Source organism: Calypte anna, chromosome 18, assembly GCF_003957555.1.
Source record: "Calypte anna isolate BGI_N300 chromosome 18, bCalAnn1_v1.p, whole genome shotgun sequence".
NCBI lineage: Eukaryota > Metazoa > Chordata > Aves > Apodiformes > Trochilidae > Calypte > Calypte anna.
Window position 1 is genome coordinate 10,331,843 of NC_044263.1, and position 15,457 is coordinate 10,347,299.

The 15,457-nt window shown below is 60.2% G+C and overlaps 1 protein-coding gene across 3 annotated transcripts; it reads left to right on the top strand.

Moving 5' to 3' along the window:
* The first annotated feature begins 7,085 nt into the window (after positions 1-7,085).
* On the top strand, positions 7,086-14,608 carry SPHK1 (sphingosine kinase 1). 3 transcript variants are annotated; one of them, XM_030461963.1, is made up of 5 exons: positions 7,086-7,274; positions 11,987-12,136; positions 12,432-12,526; positions 12,794-12,909; positions 13,438-14,608. In XM_030461963.1, exons 2-5 carry the CDS (start codon positions 12,094-12,096, stop codon positions 14,219-14,221), a joined length of 1,038 nt encoding a protein of 345 aa, XP_030317823.1. In that variant the 5' UTR covers positions 7,086-7,274; positions 11,987-12,093; the 3' UTR covers positions 14,222-14,608. The 3 variants fall into 3 exon arrangements, with proteins under 3 accessions (XP_030317823.1, XP_030317821.1, XP_030317822.1); XM_030461961.1 differs by having other exon boundaries at positions 7,099-7,566; XM_030461962.1 differs by lacking the exon at positions 11,987-12,136 and having other exon boundaries at positions 7,099-7,566.
* Positions 14,609-15,457: the final 849 nt, after the last annotated feature.

Sequence of the window (15,457 nt, forward strand, 5' to 3'; positions counted from 1 at the left end):
CTCCCCGGGGCTGGGGAGGGGACAGCAGTGGTGGCTCCAGGGACAGCTCTGTCACAAGTGCTCCGTGTTCAGCTGCATCGCTGTCAGTCCCCTTCTGCAGACCCCTGGGGTGAAGATTGTTTCTCTCCAGCCTGTGTTCAGACGCAGCATCCTCAGTGCAAAAAAAATAAACAGAAAAAAATGCCTCCCCTCTGTATCTGTATCCGCTCGGCGTCCCCTCTGTGCCACAGGACGGTTTGGGTTGGAAAATACCTTCGAGATCATCCAGGCCAAGCTGTGACCAACACTGTAAATTTACCACTAAACCACGTCCCCAAGGAGCAGGTCCACACAGTTTAAATACCTCGGGGTTGGTGACTCCACCACTGCTGCACCAGGAGCAGCAGCTTTGCCTCCCTCCATCACTCCTGCACACCTTTGTTCCTGCCATGCATTTCCATCCCCAAATCCTCCCTCCATGACCTCCACGTGGTTATTTCCCTGGTGTCCCAGCCAGTTATTTCCTCACCTGGTGCTGGTCCAGGCCCCCTGTGTCCCTGCAGCTCCTCCCTCCCAGCTGGGTCGCAGTGGGGGCCATTCCAGCTTGACTCCCACATCCCCACTTTTTCCCCAACAGCATCAGGTGCCTGGAGTCCCCCCGGGAAGGCAGTGATGCTCACCCAGACTTTGGGATGGTGGTAACTGCAGCTTGGGATGAACCATCAGCATCTGTTCCCCAGGCACCCCCAGCCCAGGTTCTGCCTGAGCCCCTGGTCCCAATGGGCAGTAGCACTGGTGCTACTGGTTCTGCAGCATCCACACTGCAACCGGTCACTTGTCACAAAGTTGATGGCTTTGTCCTTCAAAAGAAACGGGGGGGAGGGGGAAACAAAGCACCTTATTTTAGGGCTAGAGGGAAGCTGGCTGCTTCCCAAGGTCCGTCCTACACTTCCAGGAGAAATGGCAAAGGAGCAGGGACAAGGTCCTGCAGGAGCATCCTGGCAAAGGGCAGCAGCAGGGACAAACACCAGAGCAGCACCCGGGAAAGGGAGGGACCAACCCCAAGACCCAGCATCCTGGGGACCCTCTGCAGGGAGCTCAGCCTCCCCCAGCTGCTCCTCAGGCTCCAGGGGAAGGGGCTTGTTCCTGCCCTCCTCTTTTATAGCCTGAATCCCCATGCAATTCAGCTGTGCTGGAGAGGGCAGGGTTGTTTAACCCCTTCCCACCTGGAAGCCTCCAGACTGGGGTTGATGCTGTGACCTCTTTGAGTGCCCTCAACCTCTTCTTTGCCCCTCCTCAAGTCTCCCAGCACCATCCTCCTGTCCCCATCCCTGCTGCCCTGCAGGGTGCTCACAGCCACCCCAGCAGCAAGGGACAGATCCTGTCCCTCTTGTCACCTCCCCTCGCTTCCCCAGCTGCTGGAGCTGAGATGCAATGAGTTGATGAGTTCTGCTGCAAGGTGGCACAGCAGACCCTGGTGGCACCTCAGTCACTTTGGAGGGGCTCCACACCATCTCTTGCTCCAAACCAACCTCACACTCTCACCCTGGTGTCCCCAGCATCATTCCAGTGGGGAGAGGCCCAGCAAGGGACAAGCCCAGTCCATCCCAGCAGGATAGCTGGTGGAGCTGAGGGATTGGGATCAGCCCCTGAGGAGCCCAGGCAGGGCATTTTTGGCTGGGCTGGACTTGATGAGCATAAAGATCTTTTCCAACCCAAATGATTCTGTGATCAGGCAGAGGACATTGATGTTACTGCTGCCACCACCAAGCAACCTTCCTCCTGGAAAAGGCAGCAACATGGATTTCCCTGCTCTGTGCTCACACCTGATTTTATAGTCAGGCAAAGGAGAAGAAAGAAGCAATTCTGTTTACTTAGGGAGTAATTAATATCCCAGCTCCTGGCATGTACCGAGGCAGCAGAAACCTCCCCCACAGCACAGGCAGAGAAAGGCTTTGCAGCCCTTTATTATTTCATTATCAGCCAGGCAGGATTAGGAGGGTGGGTCAGGGAGCAGTGCTGGCTTTAAGCAGGTTTAGCTCCTCTGAAAAGGCTTATCCAGGCTCAGCCTCACTCACTGGCCACGATGCAGTTATTTGCTGAGCAGAGGGGTTTGGGTAATGTTGGAGGCGGGGGGTGGGGGGCAGGCAGGGGGTCATGCATTTTTAATAGAAGAAAAAAAAAAAAAGTCAAAGCCCAGCAGGGAAAACTTGGGAGGTTCCTTTAACAGGAATTGGCTTTATTTGTTGCATTTCAACAACCAAAGGAGCTCTGCCAAGACTTACATCTCCCTCTGGAGTAAAACAGAGCCTCAGCACTGCTTTGTGCATTCTGGGGGGCTTTGGGGTGGTTTCTTGCCATTGAAAGCAGCTTCCTGCAGTGCTGGATGAAGTTTTGCCATTTTTCTACCAAGTTTTTCCCTGGAGCTTGGGTGGGGTGGCCAGATCTCAACACAGCAAGGAAAGAAAAGCCATGAAAACTGCAGGAGCAAATCCCCTCTTATTGTTACCCAGGCCAGAAAGGGGGTGGGGGCGGGGGGGTGGGATGCTGTGTCCCCTTCCCCTAAGGAGTTCTGCCCCAGGCACTCAGCCTGCAGGTGCTGAGCATCATATCAGGGACCCTGCTCACTCTGGAATCAGGATGGGGATGAAGTCTCCCATCCATCCATCCCATCCCATCCCATCCTGTCCAGGTGGTTCTCATTGCAGACTCTGACTCATCCCCCAAAAATGCCTGAGCTCACTTCATGGCAGGAAACCCCCACGGGGAAGTGGTGAAAACCCTGCAGCAGCCTAAAATTCAGAGGTGGAACCACATCACTGGGGCCTCAGTCCCTGTGACGCCAGGGCCAGTCACTGGGGTGACTTCTGGGCTGTGAGCAGTCTGTGTGGTTACTCCAGGCCTGGGAGTTTCTCACTGGGAGAGCTTCCCTGGAGCAACATGACCTCAGAAACGTGACCTCAGAAACATTTCTGAATAAAATCGTCAGCAGAGAGGAATGAGCCCAGTTTGCTGACCTTGCCCAGTGCTGCCCAGAGAGCTCTGTGACCCTGAGCTGTGCTGGTGGCTGCTGAGAGCTCAGCCCATGGTGAGCCTGGCTGTGATTTAGGAGCTCCCACAACCTTCAGCTCCTCAGAGGCTTGAGAACAGAACCCCCCTGAGACAAACTCGGGGTGATCCCTGCTGCCCAGGGGTCACAGGGGCAGAGCCTGAGGGTGCAGTCACCCAAAACAGTCCTGCAGCAAATCTGTGGCAGACCCAAAACTCGTGTCTTGGTTCATGTCCCTCAGGTGGGATGTGTTCCCAGCCACTCTCCTCCAGGAGATACCTCTGTTATTTCTGTCTCCTCCTGATCCATGCTGGTTCCTTGTGTTGGCACCAGCATCTCCCTGGGGAGCTACAGGGTGAGCACAGAATCATCTGGGTTGGAAGGGACCTTTGAGATCCTCAAGTCCAACCCTTGATCCACTCCCCCCGTGGTTCCCAGCCCATGGCACTCAGTGCCACATCCAGGCTCTTCTTAAAAACCTCCCGGGATGGAGAATCCACCCCCTCTCTGGGCAGCCCATTCCAATGCCTCAGCACCCTCTCGGGAAAGAATTTCTTCCTAATCTCCAACCTAACCCTCCCCTGGCAGAGTTTAAGCCCGTGGCCTCTTGTCTTACTGAGAGCTGCCTGGGAGCAGAGCCCGACCCCCCCGTGGCTCCAACCTCCTTTCATGATGGCTCCTTAGGAGCCCCCGTGGGCAGAGCTGCGGCCTCTGGGCTGGATCTGCTCCGAACTGTTTCCATCTCTGCACCGGCCGCTCCCTCAGGCTGGAAAGTTCCCAGTGCTGCAGTCGGTGCCTGTCCCCCTGCCAAACAAACCCCGCAGCCCTGCCAGCCCCGATGCAGCGCAGAGCCGCGCTATTTCTGGCTCCACCTTGACACACGAACCTTCAGCAGTGGGAAGGATGCTCAAAGGGCTGGGATCCGGGATCAGTGCATCCCGTTCCTTCTCCCCGGGAGCCTGCCGGCAGCCGTGGCAGAGCGGGCAGGGAGCTGGAGGAGCCGGCTGCCTCCGAGCAAAAAATGCTGCAGTTCATCCTGCAGCAGAACCCTCTCCTCTGCACGACTCCTCCGGGGCTCTCTGCTGCTGCTGGGGAGGCAGCAGGAGGCAGAAATCCCGGCCTGCCCTGGCACACAGAGCCTCGGCTCCATGATTCCATCGGGATGCATCAGCCAGGGATGGCCAAGGGGTATGGCAGGGCCGGGAAGCCCCCAGACCCTCTGCTTTCTGCCCCCAGGACATGCTCCCTGTGGGACCAGCTCTTCCAGCAGCTGAGGGAAGAAGCAGGAGGGGCCTGGGAACAGGAGGGAGATCAGGGGGGGTTAATTCCCATATTTAACCACTGCACAACTCAAGGCAAACCTTTTGTGCTGCTTCTGCCTCAGTTTCCCTGAACACAGAGCATCCATCACCTCCTCCAGCAAGGTGGGGGCACAGTGCTCCAGACATGCAAGCCTTCTCCCCAAAATGATGTCTGTGGGTCTGGGGTACTCCACAAGCCCTCCCAGGTTTGAAGGGTTTGCTCTTGAGTCTGGTGGCCCCCACGGTCTCAGCTGGAGCAGACACTCTGTGCCCTGGCAAGGCCCCTTTGCAATGAGAAAGGAGGTGGGGGGATTCACAGCCAGCTGTCCCCACTGGCATGCTGGCTCCGTGCCACATTCCCACTCCATGTCCCCATGCCACCCTCCCATGTGTGTGGCCTTTGGGGTGCTGGGTGGGTGGGAATGGAGCTGCTCAGGGCAGACCCGAGGCCAAACTCCTCCCCACAGCCTGGGAGCCCTGGCTACTGAGCTGCTGTTTGGGTCAAGGCAACTTGTTAAGGCTCTTGTAATTAAGATAGCCCCAAACATCTGTTTATCAGCACTGAGTGGTGACGGATCCCATTTCCACATTAGACATCACATCTGGAGGCAAACAAGTGCGAACCAGGTCGAATGAGCCCATGGCTGGGGAGACCTAAGGGACAAGCAGGGTGGTGGGCACTGGGATGGCTGTGACGTGAAGCCAGAGGTGGCATGGCATTGGGACAGTCTCACCTGAAGTCCCCATAGATCAGCACAAACACTGGCAAGCTTGGAGGCTGAAACCATGGAGGCTGAGATCATTGCCCCCTCTAAGAATAACCTGGTGGCAGTGTCCTCATGTCCCTGTCCTGGGCATCCCCCATGGGCATCCCTGTGCTGACCCTCCCCAGCATCACCAGCCTCAACAGCTTGTGATGGAGCCTTTCTCAGCCCCTTTCCCCAGCCCAGCTCAGGCTGGAGGAGCCCAGCAGGCAGGGCAGGGGATCCCTGCAGCACGGAGTCACAGACAGAACAGGCGGTGAGGACAGAGCCCGAAGTGGCCTCATCGCCCCCTGGCACCTGCCCGGGAGCAATGTGACAGCTGCTGTCACATCCTCCCCCTGTGTCTCATGCCTTCCTGAGCGGAAATTTGGGACGGGTTAGTCACTGGGAAGGGAGAGAGGCAGTTGAGGAGGCTGCTCACCCCAGCACCCAGCTATTTCCTCCCGTGACACCTTCCCGGCGACCTCGGGGCTGTTTACAAACACGGGCACGGCAGCAGCCAGGGAAGTGGCTGTGCCCAAACCTCACCCCAAATCAGCTGCGGGTGCTGTGGTTCCCCAGCTGAAAGCATCAGGCAGCAAACAGCTGGGGGTAGGTTTTGCCCCCCACCCCAAACATCTCTTTGAATCCGTAGCACCCAGGAGAATCTTTTTGGAAAAGGTGATGCTCCAAATCATGGCACCTCGGCTTTGTTGTTGGTCACTCTGGAAAAGCAAAACTTACCCGTGTTATGTGTCCAGGGGGTCCATTTCCTGCCTTCCCTGCAGGTTTTGGCCAGGTCCAGTGGGTTTCAGCAGTGACAGAGGGCGAGGGTCTCATCACTAATTAATCTCCTGGGAGTGTGAAGAGCGGTTCCACCTCGAGGAGAGAGCTCAAGGTCACAGGGTCAGCCCAGCAGCATGTGGAATGCAAAGTCACCCCCGAGCATTGGAGGGTGGTGTGAGGGATGAGGAAGGGGCGAAGAAGGCCCAGGGGAGGGGGAAGCAGGGACCGGGGCACCTCTTCACCTGCCTTCACCATTCCCACGGCACTTGTCCCACTGCCTGTCACCTGCTTCCCCGTGCAGAGCCTCAGCTCTGCTCTGGTTAGAGCCCCGTCAGGTGAGAAAAAAAAAAAAAAAAAAAAAAAAAAAAAAAAAAATCACTCTTGAGGTGAGGCAGAGCCCCTGGAGCCCAGCAGCCCCTCGGGAGGGTGAGCTCAGTCCTGTCACCACCAAAAGCTGCAGAAGCTGTTGTCAGGCTGCATGGAGCAGCTCCCAACCATGCTGTCACCCTTCAGGCAGGTCCCCTGGGCTCTGTCCCCAGCATCCTGTACCCGGAGGTGGGTCTCCACCTCCCTCCACGGGGCTCTATGCCCACGGCAACCTCCAGCCCTCCAAGATACCTGGTGACGAGCCACCAGTGGTGGGCAGGACATCTCCCCCCCCTCCATCCTCCCTCCTGGAGGTGTCCCCCGCGGTCCTCCTCAGCCCTGCTTGTGCCTGGATTTCTTCAGACCCCTGCTCCACTCCTCTCGCCCTGGAAAGACGCAGAAATGCTGTTAAATGCCGTTCAGCACAGCGTGGGGCTTGAGGGACTCGAGCAGCCGCGGTGCCCCTGCCAGCACTCACCTCTGCTTTGCTGAACACAGCGCTGTGAGGGTGGGTGGGTGCTGTGCCAGCCCCCCTTGCACGCTGGGAGCACCCACCCGGCCGGGCAGAATCACCCACGGCAAATCTTGCGTGCCGGCAGAGCCTGGCAGAGCCGGACACTCCGGGTGTTCCCCCCTCTGCCCCCTGAAACTTCCCGGAATGTGGGCGGCGCTTGGGGAAACTGAGGCAGGATGTGGAAGGAGGGAGCAGAGGGCTCGGAGAAGTCCGAGGATGAGTTCCCCCCTGCCGAGGGGGTGTGCGTGAGTGGGGAGGGGGCGATATGTGGGTGTGTGTAGGGGTGTGGGTTAAATTTTTATGAATGGGGCCGCCCCTCCTGCCATTGCCGGGCGGCGCGGCGGGTGTCAGCAGCGAGCAGCGGCGGGCGGTGCTCCCCGGTGCGTCCCGCTCCCGTTCCGCCGCCGATGGCCGCCGGTCGCCGCGCTCCCCCGGAGCCCGGGGGGGGCCCAGTATTACTTCAAGGTGTCTTCGGTGCCGGACCAAGCCCCGGGGCTGCCTCCTGCTCCTTGGCTTTAACCCCCCGGGAACTGCAGGTGCGGGGTCCGGGGGGTTCCTGCGGAGGTAGCTCGGCCGGCCCCGACGCCGCTCTCCGCCTGGCCGACTGCGTGGGCTCCGCCGCCTTCCCCGCCGCCCCCTCCGCCGCCTGCTTCTCCCTGGTGTGTTACCCGCTCCGGGGACCGCGCTGGGGCTCGCCTGCCCGCCAGCGCCTGGAGCGGACCTTCCGCGTCTGCCTGGCCCCCGACGCCGAGGGCAACCTGCGCATCGCCCAGGCCTGGAGCCGGAGGATCCGGGAGCTCTCGGTGCCCGTCGTCCCCGCGCAGGACGGTCAGTACCGAACCGCCGTCCCCCAACCCGCCCCGGGGGGGATGGGACGGACCCGTTCCCGGTCCGCTTCAAGTCTCGGCAGAGAGAGCCCCGGGAGCCGGGGGGGGGGGGGGAGGGGAAGTCGGGAGCGGAGCCCAGGGGTACGGGACATGGGACCCCCCAGCTCTCTGCTGCTTGTCCCCCCGCACGGGTTGTCCTCGAAGGGCGGCTGGCACCCAGCCGGGAGCGCTGAGCGGTGATCGCGCCCCAAAGGGACAGAGCAGGGGACGCGGGCGGGGGCGACAGCAGGGTCACCTGGATCCCGCCCCGAGCCTGGGCGGGGGAGCACGGGATGGCGACGTCCCTGTGCACAGCCCCGGGGGTTGCCTTCTCCTTTCTTTCGCCCTTAAATCGAAGGGGCAGCAGGCTTGTGGTCGCACCACGGGGACTTATACCCCTTTCCCCCCCCCAGCATTTCGGTCTAAAGCTCCAATGGGCAGCGTTAACTAAGGGAAAAAAAAAAAAAAGTCATCGTTGCTGACGCAGGCAGGACAGAGCCAGCACCATCCCCGGCAGGTCCCATCCATCACTTGAGAACAAGCGAATCCCCCCGAGACCCCCCGAGACCCAGAGTGGTCCCAGGGGAGCACGGAGAGGTCCGGATTTCAGTTCCCTTCCCACCCCCCCCGGGAGCTGCCGCCAGCTCGACAGGGAGCGGCTGGCTCGGGGGCCGCGTCCCCCAGCTCCTGCCGTCAGGGCAGGGCGGGCTGGCATCTATTTGAACATCTGAGCAGAGATTCAATTATATGCACTACTTCATTTATTTGGCTGTCCAGTCGCACTGATCAGACTTGGAAATTAAGAGGCATGCGGTTAGAGGGATCCTGTCAAATCACATTTAGCCCAGTTCTTCCCTGCTCCGATTTGAAAATGCAGCTTTTTTACATGACCTGCAGCTACAAAACAACTTTCTGCTGTTCTTCATAAAGAATGACAACAACAACAACAGCAAAAAAAAAAAAAAAAAATCCAGTGGAACGGGGTGAGGGCAAAAACCAGTTCTCCAGCTCTATTTCCAGCCTGCAGTCTGCAGCTGGAAGTCTCCCAGCGTTTTAAAACCCTCGCCCTTTTAGCAGGCGGTGCCGGGGTGGTGGGGCAGGAGCAGCTCGCTGCACAGCAGGGGCCTCGGGGGAGTGCGAGGAAGGAGGACGAGAGAAGGCAGTGTGGGATTTTGCAGTTATTTTTCTAGCTGAAGGCCAGCAGGATTTGCAAACCTCCTCCCCCAGTTTGGGACAAGAGCTAAAAATGCCTCTGGCCACACCCTGGGCTCACACGCACCCTCACGTGTCGGTGTCACGGCGTGTGCGGGACAGATAAGGCCGTGCTGGGGAGCTGCGTGGGGAGCAATCCTGTCCCCACCAACAATCCCGTCCCGGTGTCAACTCCAGCATCCCCTAGGATGAGCCCCATCGCCAGCAGCAGCAGGGGGTGAAACTTCTTGTTTCATCCCAAAGGGATGCAAATAAAGTCCCTCGGCAGCAAACAACCCCAAGGTTGGGGCTGCCCACAGCTTCTCACCCTGCAGCTGGCTGGACGGGAGAAAACCACCCTAGGCTTGTGTCCTGCTGGGGAAATCCAGGCCCTGGCCACAGCAGGAACCTGCTGTTGAGCTGCTGGCCATGGCTGTGGTGTCAGTGGGTCAGCAGCTCTGCTGGCCCTGCTACAAGCCCCCCTGTTTTGGGGCATCTCCTCCTTATGCTCTCGGTGTGGTGATGCTGTGTGGAGTTGGGATGCAGTTGGCATGCCCCAGTCTGCCTCAGTGGTCACTGGGTGGGACAGCCCTGTCCTCCACGTGTTCCTTGGTCCCAGAATTTCCAGAAGAATGCGGTGCACACAAGAGAGCAGCTGGGGCTGCCAGACCATGGTCCCATGGGGGAACGTGGGCAGAGGGGTAGGAAGAGCAGAGTTTGTGGACTGGCAGCAGCTGGAGCCCCTTCCTCCTGCTGACTCAGTGTCTGCTCTGCTCAGCGTTTGAAAGCAACCGAGCTGTGCCGGGAAGTGGCTGAGCCTCGCCGGGGTGTCAGGGGCCGGCAGGGGTTGGGCAAGGCAAAGGGATGCTGCTGAAATCTGCCCCTGCTCTGAGCCAGTCCCCTCCCTGCTCCTGACATGGGAGTCTGGGCTGAGCCCGGTGCTGCTGGTGTCCATGTCCCTATTCATACCCCAGTACCAGCAATCTGTCCCTTGTGATGGAGTCACAGGATCCCTCTGTGTCTGGAGCAAAGTTCCCCTTTCTCTTTTCCAGGTCCTGAGGGTCCCAGCTGAACCACACTGCTCAGCAGAGGTCACGGGGCAGCAGCCAGGGTCTGGGCTGCAGCATTCTGTGCACCTCAGAAATAATGGGCCTTTAAGAAACATCGTGGGTTTAAAAAACACGTTTAGGCTCTTGAAATGCCAGGTGCTCTCACTTTGTGTCCTCTGGAGTGGGAGGGAGAAAGAGGAGATCACTGCCCCCCATCACCTGCCTCCAGCAGCTGGGGCCCAAACACAACCCCCCTATCCTGGGCATTGTGTTTGTCCATGGGGGTTTTAGTACTGGTGGAGACTGGGGAAGCGGAGAGTGGAGCAGGGCCAGCCCAGCCCTGGGGCTGCTGCACCTTGTCCCTGACCCAAGCTGGGGTGGCCTCTGCTTGCAGTGTGACACTGGTGTCCCCGAGGACAGCTTGTCCCTTTGTGTCTGTTACCCACTGATAAGGGCCTGGGGAGGGTGGGGGGCAGCCGGGTGCTTCCCCCAGCCCTGGGCAGCAGCAGGGGAACCAGACCAGAATTAGCACCCAGCCCCAGCATCCTCACAGGGGGGGATCTTTGCTGTGAACTCAGTGATAGGTCCCAAGCAACCAATGTGGGGACAAGGAGGTGTTCTGGAGGGTGACAGTGTCACTGGGTTAGTCCCAGGGGCAGAAACTCAACCTGAGAGTGCCAAAATGGGCAGAGTGTGCTCTGTGTGCTCCCAGGGCTGGGCTGGGCAGGGAGGTGAGGTGCTCCAGCCACGGCTCCCTGCGTGGCAGCTTGTGGAGCTCTGCCAGCCGTCAGGGACACCCTGGTGTGGCCTTGGCCAGTCTGATGCTGGGTGTCACTCCAGGGAGATGGCATCTGTAGGGATCTCCATCGCCCCAGGCTCCCCTCTACCAACCTTCATCCTTGTGCGGGCAGCAGGAGAGGTGTGAGCTGAAAAACGCTGTTTGTGTGTTAGTCAAACAGCACAAATCAAATCGTGCAGACAAGGAACCCCCTTGCTCCTCTAACAGGGGTGTTTCCAGCCCGGGGCAGTGCCGGGAATCCACTCTGGTGACTCAGCTCCGGATGGAGCAGCTCCTTCTGCTGAGTCAGCAGGAGCAGCCCCCACGCCGTCCCGCAGAGCCCACACACGCGGGTGGACACCCACTGCCCCCCCCTGGGGCCACATCATGGCTCAGGGGGCCCAAAGCTGATGGGGCTCATCCCCTCACCCTTCCCCCAAACTGGCTTCACCGTGCAGGGGCTGGGCTTTCCAGAGCTTGTGGCACACTGCCTGCTCATTTAGGGGCTTGGAGTGCCCGAGCAGCAGATGGGGGTCCTGCCCTCAGGAACACTGCCACCAGCTCCCCCCGGGTGCCATCGGGTCACTCCTCCCTCGCAGGACAGCTGCAGCCCAGGCTCACCCTGTCCCTCTGTGTGGGGACCACCGGGGGCAGAGGGCTGTGGCAGAGGGATGAGGATCCCTGCCAGGATTGTAATTACAGCCCGAGCAGGGCCCTCGCGTGTGACACCTGAGCCCCGTGGGGAGCAGGGGAAGCAGAAGCATCCGTCTGCTGGCACAGGTGTCTGCCCTGGCCCTGATCCATCTGGGATGGATGTGGGGAATTGGACTCTCGAGTCCTGCTGGCTCTTGTCCCCCCCGTCCTTGGCTCTCTGTGCACTGGGGGGCTGAGCTGTGGTGTGAGCTACACAGGGAGAACTCACAGCCAAGGGTGTTTGGAGCCAGGTGCCTTTGGGTTGGGTTTCAGACCTCCCCTTTGCTCCCACCTTTCTTTCCTTGGTGTGTCCAAAGGCGCAGCCAACGGCACCCCGGGGTGCAGAGGGATGCTCAGTGGTGTAGGGCCTCAGCTCTACTGTATCATTGCTGGCCTCCTGTGGGCTCCACGTTGGGCATCAAGTTTTTCTGCTGGTCGTGGGAGAGCTGAAGCAGAGTCCCTGCAGGACCCCGAGTCCCCGTCTCTGCCACCTCCCTTGCTTTGCCCTCTCCCTCCCTGCTCTCCCGTGGGTAGGGATGCAGCCCAGGGAGCTGGTGGGGATGAAGGGCCCTTCCTCTGGGGCTGTGGCAAACACCACCTCGGCTTGCAAAGCCCTCTCTGGGCAGCACCACGGCCCCACCACCCTGAGCCCCCTCTCACTCCCCCCCCAGGTGACAGCTATGGGGTGCTGCCCCGGCCCTGCCGGGCGCTGGTGCTGCTGAACCCGCAGAGCGGCGCCGGCCGCGCGCTCGAGGACTTCCAGGCGGTGGTGCAGCCCATGCTGGCTGAGGCTGACATTGCCACCACTGTCTTTGTCACTGGTGAGTCCTAAAGCCCCCATCCCTCTTCCTCCTCTTCCCTCCCCAGGATCCTACCTGGGTGCTGCCACCCCGGGATGGGCTTCTCCGTTCCCCTCACGTCGCTGCAGCTCCAGCTCCTTTGGGGTCGGTTTGGGCAACACAGTGGGGGTGTTGGTTGCACTCCATAGGGGTGACCACATCACCTCCTGCATTTTTGGACAGGAACCCTGTGGGGATGGTGAGGCTGGGGTCAGTGTCTGGGGTCTGGCAGGAGGGTGGAGAGCAATGCTTGACTTTTCTCCACTTTCCCCTGCAGAGAGAGCCCACCATGCACATGAGAAAGTGCGGGATGAGGACCTGTCACAGTGGGACACGTTGGTGGTCATGTCTGGGGATGGGCTGCTGTACGAGGTGAGGGGCACCACAGGGCATCCCCCTGGCCAGGATGGGCAGACAGCTGGGAGAAGAGGGGTGCTGGGGGCTGGAGCCAAGCGTCCAGACGTGACGTCAGGCAGGGAACATCAAAGGAGAGCTGGCACCCAGCTTGGAGCAGCCAAGACACTGTCTCAGTCCTGTCCTGGCCAGGAACACCATGGTCTCTGCTCCCCCTGGGCTGGGCAGGAGCTGCTGGGTTCTCTGCACAGCTCCAGGTGCCACCAGCTCCTTCCACCCCTGCAGGTGGTGAATGGGCTCATGGAGCGGCCGGACTGGGAGGAAACCATGAAGAAACCACTGTGCATCCTGCCAGGGGGCTCTGGGAACGCTCTGGCTGCCTCCATCAACCACTATGCAGGGTGAGCCCCAGCCCCAGGGAGGGGGCACCCACTGCCAGCCCCACACCGGCTGGCACAGGGGGCTGCACGGGCACAAGGGTGAGGGAGTGAAGGAAGAGGAAGGTGGCCTGGGGAGAGGTTGCTGGGTACCCACATGCGTCCCATCCTCCCAGCAGGCTGGTGTAGTACAGTCCCAGCTGGTCCCTGCCAGCACCAGCTTCCATCCTTGTGTCCCCAGGTCCCCCCATCCCCTTTTTCCTCTCTGGGGTTTGAGTCCAGCAAAGCTTTACTTTGAAGGACCCACGCTGGGGCAGGAGTGATCCTGCTGAAGGACTGGGGCCGGGGATTGTCCTAGCCCAGCAGCCCCAGCTTCCTTCCCTCTTTCAAGAGCCGCTTTATCCTTCCCACCACCAGCCAAAACTTTTCCCTGAGGGACACCGTCACCCCAACCATGCCACACATCCCAACCATGATACGGGTGCTTAAGGTGCTGGGTTCCAGCACCCGAGCTGGCTCCAGCCCACAACTCACTCTCTGTATCTCTCGCAGCAACGACCACGTTGCCAAGAAGAAGCTGCTGATGAACTGCGCCTTCATCCTGTGCAAGGGGCTGCACACGCAGATGGACCTGGTGTCCCTGAGCACGGCCTCGGGCAAACGCCTCTTCTCCTTCCTCGGCTTCGGCTGGGGATTCATCTCGGACGTGGACATCGACAGCGAGAAGTACCGGCGCTTGGGCAACGCCCGCTTCACCCTGGGCACCCTGCAGTGCCTGGCCAAGCTGCGGGTCTACCAGGGCCGCCTCTCCTACCTGCCCGTGGGCCCCGAGCAGGGCACCTCCACCCCATCCTCCCGGGACCCCCCCGGGACCCTCCCCAACGGCCAGGCCGGCCCCGTCCCGCTGGGGACAGAGGTGTCCGGGGGGGCTCTGCCCGCCGACTCCCTGCTGGTGCCGCTGTGCCAGCCGGTGCCGGGGCACTGGACCGTGGTCCCCGAGGAGGAGTTTGTCTCCGTCTACGCCATCTACCAGTCCCACCTGGGCACCAACCTGCTGATGGCGCCGGCGGCCGGGCTGCACGACGGCTGCATCCACCTCTTCTACCTGAGGGCCGGCATCAGCCGCCTGGCGCTGCTGAAGATCTTCCTGGCCATGGCCCGGGGGACCCACCTGGACTTGAACTGTCCCCACCTGCGCTACGTCCCCGTCCGGGCTTTCCGCCTGGAGCCTCGGACGGCCGCGGGCATCATGACGGTGGACGGCGAGGCGCTGGCCTGCGAGCCCGTGCAGGGCCAGATCCACAACCGCCTCTGCCGCGTCCTCACCGGATCCTGAGCGGCCAAAACTTCACCGTCCCTGTGGCGCTGAGCCGCCGGCCCGGCCCGGCACCAGGGCGGCAGAGCCTTCCTCCCACTCAGGAACCTCCTCCTCCTATAGCAATAGCTCCTGGGGGCTGCGGGCACTCGTCCCCTCGCTTGCCCCCACGCTTAGCTTTACCCCTCCTTTGGGACAGCCACCAGCACTGTCCCCAAACCAAGCCACGAGCCCATCAGGTACTCTGTGCCGGCGAGGTGCCAGCGTGTTTGATCCCGGTACGAGGTCCCAACCCCGGGTGGCTGCGCCGGCACAGCCCCATCCCAGTCCCGTCCCCTCCCCGGCTCGGACGCACAGGGTGGCATCGCTCAGGTCCCTGCTGCCTGCAGAGCCCGTGCCACCCCCACCCCCCAGGGATGGTCAGGACCAATATATCGAACAGAAGAAATCGACCTTTTTTAAGAATGTTTCTACCCAAGGCTTCCTGTAGAAGCAGAGTTTATTCTTGTGAGAAATGCAATAAATATTTAGAGTTTGCTAAAAACAAACAAACAAACAAAAAACAACAAAGAAACCCCCCCCCCTGGGTTTTAGATCTGAGCTCAGAGGAGCTGTGGGGCTGTCACCCACCTAGGGTTACACACAAACTGGACACATGGCTGTCAGGATGGGTTTAGCTCAGCACCATGCTCCTTCACTCCTGGGGTCGTGCCTGATCACCATCACCCCGGGGCCAGGATCAGGGCAGAGTGATGATGGTCCCAGGGGTGATGCCTTGGTGGCAGGACATGGGACATGGTTTTCACCAACCCTGGTTTGGGGGTAGCCCAGTGCCTCCCAGCTCAGCCTGGATGGAAGGCAGGAGCTCAGCCCTACTTTGGGGCATCCTGGGGAGGTTGAGTGCTGCAAGCAAGAGCAGGGAAGGGGCCAGGGAAGAGGTTCCTGGATGGGATCCTTGGGTTTCTGCTGAGAGTGAGGCCCTACAAGGAGCTCTGGTGTCCCCTTTCCCAGGGAGCCTGAGGACAGCTGGAGCCCCACAACAGGTCCCTACCCTGGGGTCTTTCCCGAGGCAAGAGGAGGACAGGATTGCTCAGCCTATTTGGTCTAAAATTGCAGTAATTAAACCTCATTTACAGTGCTCCAGTACAAACTAGAAGAGTAAACAGTGCTGGCTGTTTGCATTTATTCATCTGCAAACTATGCAATTAGGATTGCAGAACCGGGAAAGAAGAGCACGATTGTTTAACCCCCCCCAAC